Consider the following 20,488-nt stretch of genomic DNA (forward strand, 5'->3'; position numbering starts at 1 on the left):
ATCACTAAATTGCCTCTTAAATTATCTAATTTTCATAAACAAGCACTTTTGGCCTGGCACCTAATTTATAAACACAATTTTAGTCCTCACCGGTACTTTATTTGGAATAATTGTGATATTCTTTATAAAAATAAGTCTTTGTTTTTTCCAGATTGGGTGAATAATAATTTTATTTTGGTCTCTCAATTAATCAATGCTGATGGGCACTTGTATTCATATTCAGAATTTCTGAACAAATATAACATACCTGTTACTCCACGAGATTTTTCTATAGTAATGGATGCTATTCCTCTTGGAGCAATAACTCTTGAGACTCAGCTAGATCTCACATTTCTTTGTCAGTTGCTCATCCTTTTGATACAATGAATGGAAATGTCTGTTTCTTATCCAACCCTTCTGCTCGGAATAGGAGAATTAGACAGATATTTCAGAACGAGATTGCTTCTCTCCCTTATATTGTGTCCTACTGGAATGGCCAATTTGTTAATATCCCATGGAAGAAAGTGTGGACTTTGTCATCTAAATATTTAATAACCAATAAGGTTAAGGATGTGTCCTACAAATTACTTCATCTTTTTTATCCTGTAAAGCTTTACTTAAAAAAAATGTTTCCTGATATTGATTCTTTATGTTCCTTTTGTGGTGCTGTAGACGAATCTATTTCTCATCTCTTCTGGGAATGCTCATATACAAATTTGTTCTGGAAGGATTTCTGTATTTTTGTACGCACATTTTTATCACAAAGTTTTTCTTTATTATACAAAGATGTTTTATTTGGTTTGCACAACTTTGATAAAGATGTGAAGGACCAATATTTTTTGATAAATTTGTTTATTTTTCTAGCGAAATTTTTCTTACATAAATGTAAATTTCAGGGTGCTAAGCCTTACTTTTTTATTTTTTATAAGGAACTTAAATCCTACATGGACACTCTTTTTACATCCAGCAACTCCAAAGCCCTTAAAACTGTCTCATTGTGTCATCTGTATGGCATTTTCCTGATTTTGTAACACGCAATTGTACTCTCAATTGTATTTACCCCTGGCATTGTTTACAATTGTTCTTAGCAATGCAATAAAAAAAAAAAATAAAAAAAAAAAAAAAAACTTGACGAATTTCTAGACATTTATAAGGAAACAGCCAAGCGAATAAATGACAGAAGAACGACATAAATGTTATAATAGATAAATGAAATGTGCACTTTTTTTTACATGATTACCCAATTATTTAGGCTATATTCACAATTTCTAGTATTTGTACAGGCAATTTTTTATTTCAATGTTGTAATTAGCAACTAATTTAACTTTGAAGCATATTTGACAGCATTAATTAAAGTTTCTTAAGGGTCAAGATCAAGTTATCTGCATCTCCTGCGCTTCATCAAGCCACTCCCATAATATCTGTCGCGGTTCAAATGCACAAATGCATGTATGGCATAGACATCTGTACATCATGTGTGAGACTCCAATAAAAATTACTACGTAATTATTCCCTCACGAATGATTCTCTCAAAGAGTAAAGCTGTCGGTGTCTATATTATGACACTACACGGCATTATAGTATTATTTGCAAATTTGTTTTTAAATCATTATTATTGTCCCTGGTTTACATTAGGGTACTCTTGTGGGAAAGTAGCAGTGGCTGGGACAGACTTTAAGCATCACCTCAGCTTAAAAAGATGCAATCTAATCCTGTTTAAATGAAATAAGCCTGCTCCTGAGCAGGTTTGAGCTTACGGACCTGTTGCTATGACAGCAAGTCCTGAGGGGTATTGCACAAAAGTCGAATTAAGAAAGCCAGGATAACAGAACAGTCGTGGCTTGACCTAGTTTAATCAGTGCATCCTGGCTTAATCCGTTGCACGTTTGCTGAGCCAGGATGAGAACGCGCGGATATGTCAAGCCAGGTGTATATCCGCTTGTTAAGTCGTGACGTAAGGAACGCCGTTTCCGGGTCCAAGCCTCAACTCGTTTCACTTGAGAATGCCATCGACGGCCGTTTATGAGCGCTATTTATTCATATTAAACATCAATCATTTAAAAAAGTTAAACATTTTAAATACTTACAGTCTACACAACAGTCTTCGTGCTCACAGCATCACAGACATTAATATTTTAACGATTTATAAAAGATGAATCATTGTCTGGCCATCTGGAATTTTGGTATGGAGATAAAGGTTATGATTATAATTTTTTTGTAGTATTACACCACATCATGTGTGTATAATAGCACCATTTGTTGTTTTCTTATGGTATGAAATAGAGCGTTAGCGTGACGTCAGACTTAACAACCGGATAGTTTGGATAAATGCACGTTCACGGCATTCTTAAAAAGATCACAAAATCGATCACAGAATCACCGATGCAAAAATTGACAAAACCCGTGCGGCATACTTTTCGCCTAATGAGCAACAGCTTCTTATGGAAACGTATGAAGAAGTGAAACCTATTATATGTAAAAAAAAAAAAAAAAAGGCAATACAGCTGCTGTAATAAAGCAAAGAGAGAATGCCTGGCAAACAATAGCAGACCGATTGAATGCGTAAGTAGTCCAAATAACCAGTGCTCCACTGAAACCCTCATAATTACAATCCAAGGAGTTTCTTGTCATTTTCAAAAATAATTGTATACTTTGCTTTAAATGTGACCAGTGGACATGCATTTAACACGAAGAATAATTGCAAACACTTACCCACTATGTGCATCTGTTTGATCTATTTAGTTTCTTTTATGTCTATAATCTGTTTAATCTTTGTACTCTTATCTATTTGTATGTAGGTTATGTTTCTAATTGATTTGATGTAATCTATAATCAGATAATTTGCTCTATTTTTACCCATCTAATCTATTTTATCATTTGTATCTATCTATCTATTCCTCTTAAAGAGCAAACATGTCTGGCCAAAAAAGGACTTGGCAGCAAGTCAAGATTAAATACAAGAATATTTTGCAGGCTGGTAAGTGAATTGTTTGCGGAGAACATAGGTGACATGTTTGATGACATTTTACTGTCTGTGCTGATTTTAGCAATAAAAAAAAAAGTCATATATCTGGTACGGGGGGTGGCCCTCCAACCCAAGACTTCACCACAGCAGAGGAGCTGGCCCTGGACTTAAATAAAGGGAAGCCAGTGATTGAAGGGATCCAGGGAGGGACAGCCACTGACTCTGGCCCAGCAAGGGATACTGGCCTCCTCATACAAGGTACATTATTGCCATACTACTGCACATGGAAAATATTGAAATCCATATATTTTTTGTTATGTGGACTGTGTGACTTTGCCTTACCTTGCAGTGGCTGGTAACACCCTTACACTTTTGGAGCCACCAGACTATAATTCAACGGTGAGTACTGTTTATTAAATCATAGGCTTTGCATGTCCTGTCAAAAATATCAATACAAGTATTGAATATAGCAGAGGGAAGCCACATCTACAGCAGCGGAGTGCACTTCTGCCGATGATGAGACCGTGTCGCTGGACTCCAGAAGGCTCGAGGTATCATGTCAATTTTGTGGAAATATACACATTTTTTTTTTTTAAGTTCACAATAGATAAGAAGTCAGGGAAGTGGTACTAATAGAAAATATCATTTGTTACAGGATCCTGACATTGGGCAGCCTGATAAGCAGCCTGGTAACATAGTGAGTATTGCCTACAGTAAATTTACATTATGCAAAAATTCTGCAATGCTAACTAAAAGGTGTTCACAGAATTCACAAACTGTCAGATATCTCTACACAACGCATCTTAAGAGACAGATCGAGCTGACAGAAGTCAAGATTGATGTGAACAAAAGAAAGCTGCAGGACATGGACCTTGAGATGCAAATTAAACGAAAGACACTGAGGAAACTGGAACTGGAAATCCCGAAACTAGAAAGAGAAGTGACTTCAGTTCATACTGTAACCATGACTGTAACACAATGTATTAATCATCATAATTTTTTCTCTCCAAAGCTCCAAGCTGACAAGTTATAACAGCAAAATAATAAAAGAAAAATATTCCAAAACCATTGTGGTCTTGTAACTTTTTTATGAATGTCAAGTACACTTTATAGTTATTGATCCAGTGAAGTGGAACTAGAATTTGGGAAGATAACCACAGTGTGTGCTACCGATGCCAAATAAAATGCATGTACACATGAAAAAGTTATATAGCCTACATTATCCTTTATTAAGGGATGGGCTAAATCAAAACTAAATTAACTGAAATAATTTGCAATGTATTGTTCTCTAACAAGTCTACCATTTCTGTTATCTGGGAATATGGCAGCATTGTCCCAATCAACATCCAAAGCAACTCTTGGAGCCCTTTCTTTTCTTAGGCTGGCAATATTGTGCAGCACTGTGCAGGCAACAGTCACGTCACATGCTCTGTCTGGGGAGACCCTCAGGTGGTGCAGGCACTGAAATTGTGATTTCAGGAGGCCGAAGGTCATTTCAATTCGAGCCCTGGTTTTGGCATGGGCATGGTTGTAAGCTTGCTGTGCTGGGGTTTGGGGGTCTGTAAGGGGAGTCATCAGAAATGTCTCACAGGCATAGCCTTTGTCCCCCAGCAGCACACCAGAGAACTCACCTGCGAATACAAAACATAATTCTTACAAGTACTGTATTCTTGATGTTCAAGGTTCTTAAAAAAAAAATAGGGTGGCTTACCTAGAGAGAGTCTCTGGTAAATTCTACTGGCCTGAAAGATTCTGGAGTCATGGACTGAGCCAGGCCACTTTGCCTCTAAATTTGTGATAAGGCAGTCAGCATCACAGATCATCTGTAAAAATATATAGCCTATTAAGGTCATTTAATGCACAGAATAATTATGTAGCTGACAGTAACCATAACTCCTTCTTACCTGAACATTGATACTGTGGAAGGATTTCCTGTTAACATAATCTCCCTCATGTGCCCCTGAGGGGCGTTGGATACTAATATGGGTGCAATCCACTGTACCAATTACATTAGGAAAAGCTGTAACACAAAATAAAGAGTGTCATACTGTGACTGTGCTAATGTAACATTTTGCAGTAATCTGTTATTATTCGTGTTACCTGCAATCTTGTAGAACTCCTCCTTGATGTGGATGAATCTTCTGTGACCAGGGAAGGTGATAAATCGTCTCCGGTTACGTATGTAACCATAGTTCCCTGAGAACAGGGAACGAGACTCTGCGTTGAACAGAACGCATTGGGGAACCGTCACGTGACCCAGGTGTCGAAAGCACTATCCAACAACTCCAATTGCTATTGGCCGGCGACAGCCTATGACGTCATACGGCGCGACCCGGATGTATAAAGGGAGCGCCTGGAGAGACAGTCACTATCTTATCGTCTTGAGGGACTGTTCTGAAGGCAGGCAACCTGAAGCATGGCAAAGGAACGCAGAGTCTCGTTCCCTGTTCTCAGGGAACTATGGTTACATACGTAACCTGAGACGTTCCCTTTCGAAGGGAACTCCACTCTGCGTTGAACAGAACGCATTGGGGAACGATATACCCACGCCGCCATGCTGGAGGGGAGTGCCTGCCAAAAAATATGGCTGAGGCAAAGACCTCAAGGCAGTTCTCAAACTGCCCAGCAACTCCCCCTCGGGTCACACCAGGCTGTCAGTGACAGCATTCCCTTTGGCCAACAGCCCAAGCTGACCTTCCCACAGGCTTCTACCTTTCTCTTTTAACAAATAGAGCCTAGAGAAACGCTAAGGCGTCTAGAACCCAATTTTCTTGTGAGAAAAGTGGTTCCTTTAAGGGAATGTGGCCAAGGAACCAAAGGGAACCTCAGCCAGTCACTCATGAGGGGAGCAAGGTCACCCTCATTGCCACCAGGGAGGCCGACCTGGTCTTCTCAGGGAACAGACTCAGTTCAGGCCAACCCTGTCTGAATACAGAGCCTCTAAAACGCATTCTTCAGGAAGATAGTAGGTAAGAGTGACTGCAGAAACGCAGACACCAGCTCAGACCCACGCGTAGAGACGGGCATCCTGGAGAGCAGAACTCAGCTGAGTGCTATGAACCCTCATATCGAGGGGAGGTAATCCGCTCAACCTAGGATCTACCCAGTGCTTAATTAACGCACTGAGGAGGCTGTGCGCTGAAAGCCCTGAAAAGGGGAGCACAAACCAGCCTGGGGCTGACCCTAAAGACGGAGCCTGATCAAGGCCAAACCATCATAATCAGCTTAGGGAGCTAAGCACCATTACAAACCCAAGGGGAAGCGCAGAGCTCACCTAACAGGTAGACTATACCCAACACGATCCGACAAGCAGTGTACTCAGTAAAAGCACCTTTTACTCTTTAAGCAAGAGGAGTACAACGTACGCCAACACGTATTAAGGAAGGCCTGGAAGGCCTATAACCTCAACAAACACGTGGCATCAGCTCGTGGCAGTGTTTTAGGTCCCAAGCCTGGTAAACAACCCGCAAAAGAGGGGGTTGAATCTACCACTTGGGCCCCTGGCCAACAAGGTGTAAAGAAATAGTTCTCAGAGAGAAATACACCTAAACAAACGCCAGTGTATCCAAAAGGCGGCCCGTAGGCTTAGCCTCCCTCAGGACACAAGGCGAAAGTCTCGTGGCCGTTTCCAGGAGCACAAGGTCCAACCTAATCTCTAGGTGGCTCTTAGCTCAACTAGAATCATCGACTCAAAGAGGCAACAATAGGTTAAACCAAACCTCAGTAAGGTTTCACTACTGACATCTCATCCTGAGCCGCACAGAAAACACAAACTGTGCCCATATCGTTAGCCTCATAGCATAATTGCCTAAGTATCATTTGAAAATGAATGACTTAGGCAATTATGCTATGAGGCTAACGATATGTAAACTAAAACGGAGGCCAGAAGAGGCCTACCGATTCAATGACACAAGGCTTCAGCTCGTGAGTTTCCAGGGGACCAAGCTACAGGGAACCAGCTCTAACCCACTAGCTATGGGAAGCTAACTACAACCTGTGCTAGGCTACACTTTCCAAACAGGCAAAGTACCCTAAGTTCTGAGACTAAAGGGAACCGAAACAATCAACATGGTCTAAGGGAGGCTAATTAAGCCTACCACCTCAAACAAACATGCTGCAGGGCCTGAAGCAGTGTATAAACAGTATGTGAGCACTGATATCCATGAAACAGCCAATACAACACTATTGCTAACTAGAAAGAGGCTTAACAATCTAGCCTACAATCACCGTATATATGCACTTCTTAAATGCTGCTGAGCGCGCCCTCGCTTCCCTGAACCTTCCGACTACCGCCTCAACGGAGCCGCCGAAACGTTTAGATGGCGAGACCGGGGCATCGAGGAGAGAGCCCTTTTCTCTCTCCCCGATGTCCGCCATTTTCAACCACAGATGCCTCTCCGTGGCCACCATAGCCGCCATCGATCTACCAATCGAGGCGGCCGTCTGCTTGGTGGCCCGGAGAGCGAGATCTGTGGTGTGGCGCAGCTCAGCCACCGCTTCAGGGGACAAACCCTGCCCCTGATCCAGGTGCTTCAGCAGGTCAGCCTGGTATGCTTGTAACACCGCCATAGTGTGTAAAGCAGCACCAGCCTGACCTGCAGCAGCATATGCTCTGCCGTTCAGACGAGATGTCATTCTAAGGGGTCTGGACGGCAGAACCGGAGCTTTAAGTGTCGGTGCACTGCCCGTGGCAAGATAGTTCGCGAACGTCTCGTCAATGGGAGGCATCGACACATACCCGTACTGGCCCAATCCCGCCACATCAGCGAAATTCCCCCGCTGATGCAGATGAATCCTGGCCGAATACGGGTTCTTCCATGCCTTCTTAACCTCAGAATGCAGGTCCGGAAGGAATGGAAGGCTCCATTGACGCGAAACATGAACACATGTTATATTGCACACTATAAACACAATCAAAGCTTAAAAAAAACACGAAAAACGGGACCTTTAATGTAGATTAATTTAGCCTCCCTTCATGCAACCGAGTCAGGGCTAAATTCAGCCAGGATAACTGGAAAATCCCAGCTTAATCGCTTATCTTGCTTTTGTGCAATACCCCCCAGGATGAGCGTCGAAGAACCGAACAATCCAAGATCATGCCAAATCGCCATCAGTCAAATCCAGCTAAGTGAGTTAGCGACGTACGAAGAATATGCCACTGGCAGCTTTCTACTGTACGTCGTTTTACATTATATTTATCATAGACTGATTCAGTTAATAATAGAACAGACAATAAACACTCTTGAACTCAAAATGTCTTTGTTAGATGGTATTTCTGAAATAATGTGTTCTTACAGTTGCTCATATTGTGTTACACCTTGTGTCTAGGTTTCATCTATTCATTAAATAAAATATCACTCAAAATTATTAAATAAAATTATTCATAACCTTCACAAATCATCACGTGAACATCCAGTCAGCACAAGCTTAAGTTTTACGTGCAAAATCTACAACGGTTAATTTCAAACTCATTAATTAAATTAATTAAACTATCATTAATTCAGATTGATTCACCAAACATTTGAAATTTATATTATACCTGATAAATAATACAATGAATGTACAGTTTGAAACAGCAGATTTATGGACGGTGGGAGATTTTTTGTTCTCTTCTGTAGTTTTGTTTGTGGACAAACTAATTAGTGCAAAAAAAAAAAAAAAAAACTATATTTCAGTCTTATTTATACCAAGATAAGCACTGTTCTCTTAGTTGATATTATATAAACACAGGTTCCCCATAAAATAGTCATCTTTTACTGCACATAAACAGATAAACTCTGTAACAGTGAAACACTGCCCTCTAGTGCGACTTTGCTGTAATCGCATCAATAAACACAGATGTAATTACTTCAATGGCCTATATTATAGTATAAAAGCTGATCTGACGCTTTACCAAAGTACCTACGTGATTAATAATACAGTATGTTGCTGTCATTAATTAAGTTAAAAGGAATAAAGTTGAAATGAAGTGAAATAAGGTGTGCTGTAGCACTGCTGCCATCTCGTGGTTGAAAGTGGCACCTACATCAGATTCACTTTGAACAGATCTCACACATAGAGCCTAAATTGTTTTATGTAAATTCATATTTTTCGAGCATTTTAGATTGTATATAGGCTATTTCCAAAGATCTTATTAGATTAATAATGTCCATTATATCTTAACCCTCTATGGGATGAATTATGAAATCGCAGTTAGAAAAAAAAAATAACACATTCAACACAATAACAAAAAACATTAAAAAGCTTTATTAACATTCAATTTCAGCTTCTGCTACTTGTGTTACTATTTGGAACTCATGTGAAAATGTCGAAACTTGACACAAATTCAGATGCAACTTCACTGCCTGGAAAATAGCGAAACCATGTCTTAGTGTTAGCATTAACAATAAGACATTAAAACATTAAAACAGTCTTTAACATTGTTTCTTTCTTGGAATTCCAGATCAATGATTGTAGCATGAGTGAAAAGCAACAAGACTCTTCTTTTTCAGTTATATTCATAAAAGTAAAATAAATAATTCTAAAGCCTGTTTGAAGGTCTTTATGACTGATTTTCATTTGTATATTGAGTCTCTCCAATGTATTGAGAACAAAAAATATAGAGATACACTTTTATTTACCAAAGAGTTGAAGTTACTTGAGATTTGAACTGGTATATGCTTGAACTGATTATATATATATATATATATAACTTTGTTTTTTTCTTCGTGTATTATCTTTTTGAATGTTTTGTTATAAGTGTAAATGCTGTATGTTATGTCTTTAATGTTTTAACACGCGTTTGATTTAAAAATGAAAATAACGACATGGCCCTGATCTCCGTGAAAACAGTAAGAAACTATGGTAACTTTAGCCACATTTAACAGTACATTAGCAACATGCTAACGAAACACATTCAGAAAGACAATTAGCAAACATCATAAATAAATATGATTAAAAGAAATAAATATATATGAAATTGGATCAGTCGATCCATCTTTGTGTAAGATCAACAGATCCTCAGATACTTTGATCTCCTGAGATATGGACAGCACAAACACATACAGCCATTTGTCTCCACACCCCACAGAGTGAAGTTGCGGGAAAGCTTCTTTCCATCCTGTCCTTCCTTCACATTTGCTCCTTCTCCCCCACTTCCTTCCCTTTACACATTCTTCCCATCACTCAGTTCACTTAAAAAGATTATATACAAATTCTAATGTTCTGTCAATGCAAATGAATTAACAGTCATGTTTGGTATCGTTTGAAATGTCTTGGTACAATGGTCTCGTCTACATGGAAGTAAACCAAAGGTATTAAAGATTTTAAGAGTTTTAGAGATACTTTGGTTGCAACCATGGGTGTGCCTCTTTCCCAGGGTCTTTCATCTAAATTACCTCCTGTTCCACAGCAAGGTGCGAACCCCTGAGGTCTGTGACCCTAGTCAATGCAAATTCTGATTGTAAGTTCATGCCCCACATTGGGGGATGTTTTGTCTTGGTCTGAGTATTTAAGGAACTAATATTGCTTTAATTCAAGTGTATACAGATCTATGGGGGACTAAACCAAATACTTTTAGAGAAAGCAAGCATGAGAGCGGCACTCTATTAGTATAGTCAATTACCTCTGTCTAGTGACCAAGACTGGCGAGTTTGTGATCGTGGGCCCGCATATTAATGAATGGCCAGTGCGAGGACCCTGTGCGACACTGAGAACCGAATGAATGAGTACAATAAGAGTAAATAGTTAAATAGAATATTCAAATGTAAAGCCAAATTATTATACAAATGACCAATAATCAATTGACATTCTAAACTAAATTCGAGGTCATAATAACATGGAGTCAGATAAAAGATTATTTGGAATTGGTGGATCCGAAATGGTCAATATTCATATTCATTCATTTTTATTAATATTTATGTTATTGTACCCTTATGGTTATTCTTATTTTATCTTTAAGAGTATGTATGCTTGTTATGTTCAGTTGTTCTTCAAGTGTTCCCGTGTGACAGGTCACGTCGACACGTTTGTGGTTAGACATTGGACGCCTGCCAAGTACTGCAGAAGTGATGTTTTTCAGAATTAACCATTTGAATTTGAATCTTTATTATTTTTCCTGATGACATTTAAAAGGGTAAGATTTGCAAAATTCCCAAAGGGGGTCAAAACAACTCTTATATCTATTTGTGTGGGATGTAAATTTCCCTATATGCTCATGGCATAAAGTCATTGATAATTCAGCTTTTTCCCTCCTTTTCGTCGACTGAGAAACCAAAGACTGTTAGTGAGTCTTTGAAATGAGCGCATGCGTAAGAACAACCCCCTTCCTTCGAAGGAACGCCTCCCAAAACTCGTAAACACTCGTATTGGAACATGAGTGTTTACCACCGGCATTCGCTGTGTCGTGTTAGTGGATTCATTATGTCGGACTCACCGCAGGTAACTCATAATCTGCAGTTGTTACTCCTGTCTCCGGGCAAAAACATTGCATGCGGCGCCTGTGGAGTGTGGAAAGTTACTGGAGCGTGCAGCCGCGCGTCTCTCACAAGGAACGTCATGGCAGTGATTGACAAGCCAGAGGGCCAATCATCGCGTAAACGATTGGCTGATGTTTTTAAGGCCCTACCTCGTGCACAGATGATGTATATTAATATTATTCCTTTCAGTGCACCTAATAAATAGTCTTTTATCAGTTAGTAAAGACAGTTTCAAGTAATATTGCAAAAATGTATAAAACAAAACATCCTCTTTAGCACCTTTAACTAATGACTGCTTCTTTATGGTTGTTATTTTACCTTTTGGTTTTATTAAATATTTTCATTATTGATTAAAGTTTGCGTGTGAGGCTAAATTTAATTGTAATGAATAAATAATTTCTCATCAACATTATCTTCTGCCTGGATCTCATTTTCCCAAGTTTTTGCATCAGTTTTGGTGCCGTGACCCGGATCTGTTCGGCCCGGTTTGGGTTCGTTGGAAGATGCAGTGCAAGGTTTAAATAGAGGTGAGCAAAATTCCTCTGCTTTATTGAAGTGAGTAATATCCTCTGTTTATTTCTGGTCTTCTGTTTTCAAAATTGCCGAGAGCCTGGAAGCTGTCCGCCTGTGGATGTGGACCTTCATTTGGCTGCAGACAAAGAAAGAACCACGAGTCCGGCCTCTGCCGAGTTTTTGAATATTGAATAACTGGTGTTCATATTGAATTACCAATTTCTGAGTATTCAGTGTAAGTCTCTAGCAGAGAGTATAAAGAGGGAGCGCTCTGTGGCGAGGGTGACTGCCGTTTGATATCAATTTTCTACTGTTTGTTTCACCGTGTAGGTTAATCCTCGGGTGGGACTGTGTTTTGGGTAGATTTATTGAAAGTCTGTTTGGTCAACTCGCGTCTTAGGGTGGATGCTTTAAGTAGGGCTTTGCAATTAGTAGGGTTCAGTAAGGCTTTGCAATTTCGGTAACAGTAGACTGGCCTTGCTGAATTATTAAGTTGAGATCCATTGGCAGATATATAGTAATATCTAAAATTAAAACCAAGAGAAATTTGAAATTTGTCTGAATTCAGAAAGTAGAAATTTAAATTTTGCAAATTTGTAGAATTTATTATATGAAGCAGGAAAAAAAAAAAATGTTACCATTGTCTTCAACCACAAGTATTTTGAGTGTTTTATCTGATAGATGAAGTTATATTTGGTCATGACTTATTCTTTTGTGTATTGAAGTCCTTGCAAGACACTAAAAAACCTAAAATGCTAAATAACGTTTAAAATGTCCTACATAACTCGATCTTGTCAGAGTGGGTGTCAAAGCAGAGCAGCACATTAGCAATTATTTTTGTATGTGGATGTCCGTCTTATAAAGGAGATTGGATTGGATTGTAGGCTTAAAAAAAAAAAAAAAATCAATTAATGGCTATTTGCCACCATTTCCTCAGTCACTTTGATGAGGTGAAGTTAGTTTCGAGTTCCTGCTCTGTTCTGTCCCAGCTGTGTTAGATCGAGTGTGCTGCTGTCTTTAACGTATTGTGGTCCAAATTTTAGTGATATGATATGTACAATTGTACTTAGATAATTCTGCTTAATGGTTTGTGTTTTATTATTATTTTATGCATTGTCTCAGGTAAAATACGATATGCATGAAATGTAAAGCTAGTCAAAAAGAGAAATTAATAAATAGTACAATATTAACTGAATGAAGCAAAAATATAGGTTTAATATATTCTGTTATCAGTGATCTGAAGATGTCTGAAATATGTATTCATAATCCCTGGTGGACAGCTTGAAATTTTATCTATTGTAGAGATTTTTAATAAGTGTTAATGGAAATAACTTTTGCATTGCGTTGAATGAGAACGAGATTGAGTGACTAAGTTAAAATTAAATTGATTTAGGTAAAGAAAGAAAAGTTTCATTTTGTTTTGTTTTGTTTGATTTTGATGTATTTGTGAGTATTATTTATATCTTCAGATAATTAGAAATATAGTTTAGTTGCTCTTTTCTGCATTTTGCAAAGAAGAAATTGCTTGCTCTATTTTCTGCAAAGAAGAACTTGCTTTATTAAAATAAAATCTAGAACTGCTGTTATCAGTTGGATGAGACTCTTAAAATAAGTAAAAGCTGAGCAGATTGCTCATTTTCGGTTGTGATGACAATTTATGTGGGGTCAATTTGATTTATGCCATTCTCTGAGTGTTCAATTTCCAGAAGAAGATGTCCCAACACAAATGAGTGAATGGACTGTGCATGCCAGTGGGGAAAAGAGACTCAAAGACCCAGGCTGCAGAGAAACGCAGGCACTCGTTGATGGGCCTTCAGCCCAGTCCCCGAAAGAGGAAGCTGAACTTCTGAGGGCTGACAACGAAAAGACTGAGTTCATGCAGAAACAACACATCCTGCCATGATGCAGAGAGAGAAAGACGGCTGCATTCAGAGTCAACCTCATGTTCCAACTGGACTTCCATGGACTTCCTCTCTTCCTCGTGTGTGGGTGCAGGTACTGCCTTTACTGTGATCACTGCAGAGAATGCTTCAGAATTAGATTCGTCATCACAACTTACAGACTGATAATAGTCTCATAGCAGTTCTTGATTTTGTTAACCTACTGCACTTTTCTGTTGATAAGCACCAGTCCAACTCTTTATGAAATTTAAGTGATTGCTTGACTGATGTTCAGTTAAAACTGGGTTTGGACTTAGTTAGAGAATGTTGTGCAATGATGAGACTCACGAGAGTTTAAACTTTGCTCTCAGGACAGACGTGTGTGTTACAGAATTCTCTTAAATAGAATATGGATGGTAGAGATATGATATTAGTCACTCCATCTTGGCTAATAGATATTTATTCTTTATTATGAAGAAAAAAAAAATTCCAAAACTGTAAAATCAATATATATCACGAATGCTGTCATCAGAGATTATGGTTATGGTTAACCATGGATCCAAAATGATGAGATCTCCAGTTTTTATTATTATTATTAGAACAGCTCATGAGCAACTGTAAAAAGGAAACTTTTTTTATTACATAGATGAATGATAAAATATATTTAAGAAATTTGTTCTCTTAACTGTGGCATGCCTAGGCTTGAAATAATATTTCTTTAAAACTGGTGTTTGTTTTTGCGGTGTTTAAAATCAATTCTATTGCGACTGACGTCGTCTGAAAACCTAGACACTGTTGAGCGGGGAATGCCACAGTGCCTATGTTTCATCATTTCCAACATCGTCGAAAGAGTTTGATTCGATTGGACTCGTGGTATTCCACCCTTAACAATATATATATTCCCCATTCAGTTCACTGTTTGCATATGCAGTGCATGAGAACAAAAAAAAATTATACTCTGGCCAGAGACATAAAAGTGTGAAAGTATGTGTGTGTGTGTGTGTGTGTGTGTGTGTGTGTGTGAGTGAGTGATGGTGCACCATGGCAAAGAAAAATGCCATAAACAGCTGTATTCAATTTTTCTAAAATGGGCACATTATATGAATTATGCCTAATGAAATGATGGTCATGGATGAATTTGGCTAATAATCCTGACCTGGGTTACTGTGGCAGAATGAAACAATGCCACACCTGCACAGGTGAATAACTTTGGGAAAGCAGAACAAGCAATCTTGTCCTGTTTACCCCACACTAACTTTACTTTTCTTTCCAGCATGTCATGATGGATTCCACTGAATGAACTGATTCTGTTCTGAATGTATAATGTGATGTTTTGTGATTGTTAACATGTTGAAGGTGGGATGAGAGTTATCCAGGTAGAGGAATTTATATTATTGTGTGAAAATAAGAAATTATTTACTCATTTAATCAACAAAGAAAATAATATTACAATAAATTAATTATGTATGATATTGCCAGATAAAGGAATATCATGGTCTGAACAGCCCTGGATAACCCTCACACCAAATTAATTTCCACAGGTTTTGTTACCCCAAGGAGGACTGGATGGGGTGATGTGGAAATATATGTTGTCTCTAACAAAACCATTTCAGGATCTTCATTCACAGGTCAAAGCCATGCTGTTGATTGCTGAAATTCATCCTACTAATCCGAGTGCTAATGTATTGTCAATCATGTGAAAAACGACAATGTTGTTTTGTTTTGTTCTTTTGTTTTCTTTTTGTGTCCGTTATATCTTCTCCATGTCTAGGTTCAGTACGAGTAGATGTAATCAGGAGATTATATGTGGTTGTGGTATATTCATCAAACAAGTTCGTTTTCCTGTGTGACGCCTGATTGTGACCACTGGAAAGGAAGTGTCCCTTAGGAGGGTCAATGAAGAGAATGAGTAAACTCAACTGGTGGCTTAAAAGCCCAATGTTTGCTCCACCTGATCAAGAGTGTCCTAGAACCAAGGAAGGATCGACGAGCACCTCAGTGCTTAGCAACACAAGGGGAAGTCCCCAGAAAGACTGAAACTGATTACATCATCCTACAGCTGAAGCACAGAATGGAGAGATTGAGACTCTAAAGGATTGTGTTGTTTAGGGTTATCAAATGATATAAAGTTGTTTAATTTGTCTATTTGTGTGATACGTCTGATGGTTATGTTTTTTTTTTCCTTAGTTTTTTATCTAGGTCTAGTGTTGATATTGAATTCACAATTCATTATGGCAAATTAATTTGATTCTTTACTAAAACTGGCTAACAATTTAAGACTAATGGAAGAAATTTTATCCACCTGACAGAGTCCTCAACCCAGCAAAAGTCCAGGGGACGTTCGGGGTCGGGTTCATTTAGTGGCCCTCGTCGGACCAACCTGGTGAAGGCTTCCAGTCAATATTCTATGCAGTTAGCTGGGGTTAGAGAGGCACCCGCAGCTTCATTTAGATGTGATGCTTATATATTCGATTTATTCGGCATCCATTTCATATCTTTTGAAAATTTTGGGAGTCTTTAAAGACTCCAGTGGGGGAATTGGTGGATCCGAAATGGTCAATATTCATATTCATGCATTTTTATTCATATTTATGTTATTGTACCCTTATGGTTATTCTTATTTTATCTTTAAGAGTATGTATGCTTGTTATGTTCAGTTGTTCTTCAAGTGTTCCCGTGTGACAGGTCACGTCCGCACGTTTGTGGTTAGACATTGGACGCCTGCCAAGTACTGTAGAAGTGATGTTTTTCAGAATTAACCATTTGAATTTGAATCTGATCAAAATATGTCTGTTATTTTTCCTGATGACATTTAAAAGGGTAAGATTTGCAAAATTCCCAAAGGGGGTCAAAACAACTCTTATATCTATTTGTGTGGGATGTAAATTTCCCTATATGCTCATGGCATAAAGTCATTGATAATTCAGCTTTTTCCCTCCTTTGCTCTCCTTGGCTTCTACTTCTTGTCTCTTATCTGCAAATGTCTTAATTATTGCTCTTTTTGATCTTCATCTATTAGATACAATACTCTGAATTTTACAAAACTCTAAATTTTATTATTAACTATTGACTGCTTCTTTATGGTTGTTATTTTACCTTTTGGTTTTATTAAATATTTTCATTATCGATTAAAGTTTGCGTGTGAGGCTAAATTTAATTGTAATGAATAAATAATTTCTCATCAACATTATCTATTGCCTGGATCTCATTTTCCCAAGTTTTTGCATCAGAATTAAACTACTTTGCCACGCTGAAAAGACGGAACACGCAAGAAACCTTCCCCGTCCTGTGGGAAACCGCCATTGGGCCGACTGGGCGGGCCTTACATTTGAGAATGAATTTCTGTGCAAATCCTGTGTTTTACTGACGATCGTGTGCAGCATTCTAGTGTTAATGACTTTCACATGCTGGTATATGAATTTATCTGGACATATTCCCTTCATAAATAAAATTACACCACTGCGTCCTGAGTGGCTCAGATGCCAGGAGTTTATGGAGACTCATATATATCCGTTAACAGATCAGTGATAATGTTGAGACTTATCACGAGCTCAGGGACGGTCGTTCTTGAGTGCTGCTGTCCTGCAGAGTTTTGCTCTGACACAACTTATCTTCCTTCACGTAGCTTTAGTAATCCTGAAGACATTCAAGTGTGTTTGATCAGGGCTGCAGCTGAACTGCGGGACAGCGGCTGCTGCTGCACTCCTGGACCAGTGTTACTCGTGCCAATTCAGGAAACAATGGCGGCGCCGTGGGTGGAAACATACAGATGCAGGGGGCGGTAATATATAATAAGATCCCCTTCCTACATCACAAGGGGAGCGAAATCAGAACGGCTCGATTTCTCTCATGCTTGTAGAAAAAGGCTCACCAAAACAAAGTTACTGGGTTGTCCTTCTTCACATTTTCTGTGCTGGTAGATGCACCAGAGACACAATTATCGCACTTAAACATGGGAAAAGTCATATTTTCATGATATGTCCCCTTTAAAGATCATCTTAAAAAGTGGCTTATGAGGAATCAGTTGTGTAAACATTTGAATTAGAAAGTTTAAATATGTGTTGGGGTATTAGTCTTTAATGTAGTGTTGTGTGTGTATTTGAGTTTGTGTCTTTGTGTGTACCTGCCTACGGACTGCAGATGTAAATTAGAAATGTTGCTATAATCTGGCTTGTTTACATATTGTATTTTTACAAATGTTCATTAACATGCTTTTTTTCCTATCAAATAAACAAATTTTCACTCAAACCATGTGTATAATGTTATTTCACTTATCTGTGTGATTATTTTTGTCATTTGCTGTATATCAGATGTTAAATATCCAAAGTTCGTCAGAATTGTAGATGTGTGAGTCTGATTAAAACACTGGAGAAAGTTCTAGTCCTTACAGTCTTTAATTTATTGAGTTCAGGATGCTTAATTCTTGAATTCTTTGAGCGATCCAAAGCACATGGAGATACAGGGAGCAAATTCACATGTCAGATGTTAATAGAAGGACAGGATTAACAGGATGATCTTTAGTCATTAACGCATCCTAAGGAAAGGACTCAAAGACATGGTAGGGTGTCCATTCAAACACCCACATCTCACCAATGCAAAAGAACAAAGAAAGGAAATTAGGTCTATTTATAGACTTTGACCAGGGGATTATGGGTAATGTAGTACACCATATGGTAATGTAAGTTGCCGGGATTTGTGGGAAATGTAGTACAAAGAAAAATAAATGGGAAAAAAGGAAACAAATGGGTCAATTTTCAACATTATATTTTGTCTAATTTGTGGAAGTGAACACATGGTGATAAATTTGACACATTTGTTTTATGGAGCACAATAATGGCAATTTCATCTGAGAGGATACTTATTTGTTCTTTGTGTATCAGGTATGTTTTCTATGTTGTGATATTTTCTTTATATTTTTCTCAATTTTGTCATGTTCATGTTTTTTGCTGTTATTTGCCCTTTTGTAATGTAACCTAATGGGAGAGAAAGAATAAGGGCAATTTCATCTGAGAGGCTGCTTATTTTTTTTGCCAAAAGTAATCTATAGTGAGCTCCAACTCACTAACTCCTTGACCCGTCGAGGGATGGACTCCACTAGACCCTGAAGGTGTGCTGTGGTGTCTAGTTCTGTAAGTTGTGAGGTGGAGCCTCAATGGATCACACTTGTTTCTTCAGCACATCCCACAGATGCTCGATTGGATTGAGATCTAGGGAATTTGGGAATTCTGGGAACCTTCTTCCATTGCTCCATGGTCCAGTTCTGATGCTCACGTGTCCACTGTTGGCTCTTTCGGCGGTGGACAGGGGTCAGCATGGGCACCCTGACTGGTCTGCAGCTATGCAGCTCCATACGCAACAAACTGATGCTCTGTGTATTCTGACACCTTTCTATCAGAACCAGCATTAACTTCTGGAGCAATTTGAGCTACAGTAGCTCATCTGTTGGATCGGACCACACGGGTCAGCCTTCACTCCCCACGTGCATCAATGAATCTTGGCCGCCCATGACCCTGTCACCGGTTCACCACTGTTTCTTTCTTGGACCACTTTTGGTAGATACTGATGTGAACTGGGTGAATTTTTTTAGATAAATATGGTGTAATTAATGTATTTAATATGTATGCTGTGTTTACTGTTATTCACAAATACCCATACATATCGGTCGCTGTTCCTTTAAACGTTTTTGTTGTCTGGTTGAAATGTACTTGCTGGAAACTGTTATTTTTATAATCAAGTTTGATCATCTCTTTTGTTATTGGACGAGGAATCGTAAATCCCTCCTGCTAGAAAGGTATTTGCGACGGCGACTGGCTGTTGTGAGAAAGGAAGGCGGAGAAATATGACAGACTGCGTCAGTAGGTGAAACGGAGAAATCCACATCGGATTGACTTGATTTCTTGTTTTGTTTTACTAACCATTAGTAAGTGATTTTTGCCTACTGTTTAGGAATTATGATGTGAAAGACTATTCTTTTGTTGAGCTTTGACGCAACGAGACCAAGCAGAATTCCCCAATTTTGCTGGGATGGTCAGGACGTCCGATTACGAGACACGCATCTCTGGGGAGTAGACTGCGGTTTAGCGCTGCATTTCTGAGGCATAAATCATTCTAAAGGGATAGTCATCGTAAAGCATGATGATGAACCAGATTCAGCTCTCTGAATCACTGTGAGGTTCAGAGTTCCTCTGGCTACATGAGACACACAGAGTTTCAGGCTTCTTATGATTAAAAAAGATTAATGAATGATTAAAAAAAAATACATTGAAATCATGCTTAAAGATTTGGGTTATTGTGATTAAGAAATCGCAAAGGCTTCGATTATTTTTTTTTTATGCACGGTTCATGAGTTTGTGTGCCCATATAATCTTAGCGTAAGTGGTAAACAGATTTGGCTTGCTGTCTGCTATAGAGGGGCTCGGAGAGGATATTCTACTCGAGCTCCGATTGCCCCCCTATAACAGGGCAAAACTGTACAAAAAGGAGGTTAAGGGGAGGAGGAGGGATGTCGAAAGAATTAACAACAGGATGAGGTAAGATGCTGGTTTTATACATTGGTTTTAATTGGAAGATTAGATGGGAGTACTCCTCCCGAAATTACGTTTAATAACTTTACTTCACGAGTTAGTGTGCCCATATAATCTTAGCGCAAGTCGTAAACAGATTTGGCTTGCTGGAGCTCGGGCTCGGAGAGGATA

The 20,488-nt window shown here is 38.8% G+C and overlaps 2 protein-coding genes and 1 long non-coding RNA gene across 4 annotated transcripts in view; 2 read left to right on the forward strand and 1 right to left on the reverse strand.

Moving 5' to 3' along the window:
* Positions 1-20,488, forward strand: part of LOC125269662 (macrophage mannose receptor 1-like) — a 48,761-nt gene that overhangs the window by 23,408 nt on the left and 4,865 nt on the right. The gene's annotated exons all lie outside the window — the stretch shown is intronic.
* Positions 3,349-3,970, forward strand: LOC125269669. Its single transcript, XR_007185167.1, has 3 exons — positions 3,349-3,495; positions 3,600-3,641; positions 3,728-3,970. It is a non-coding gene; the product is annotated as an uncharacterized LOC125269669 (long non-coding RNA).
* LOC125269664 (putative nuclease HARBI1) lies at positions 4,170-4,854 on the reverse strand. The gene is made up of 2 exons (XM_048192602.1): positions 4,656-4,854; positions 4,170-4,575 (listed from the first exon to the last, which is right to left on the reverse strand). The coding sequence occupies exons 1-2, from the start codon at positions 4,795-4,797 to the stop codon at positions 4,202-4,204; spliced, it is 516 nt and encodes a 171-aa protein (XP_048048559.1). The 5' UTR covers positions 4,798-4,854; the 3' UTR covers positions 4,170-4,201.

The sequence above is a fragment of the Megalobrama amblycephala genome, linkage group LG6, assembly GCF_018812025.1.
Source record: "Megalobrama amblycephala isolate DHTTF-2021 linkage group LG6, ASM1881202v1, whole genome shotgun sequence".
Lineage (NCBI taxonomy): Eukaryota > Metazoa > Chordata > Actinopteri > Cypriniformes > Xenocyprididae > Megalobrama > Megalobrama amblycephala.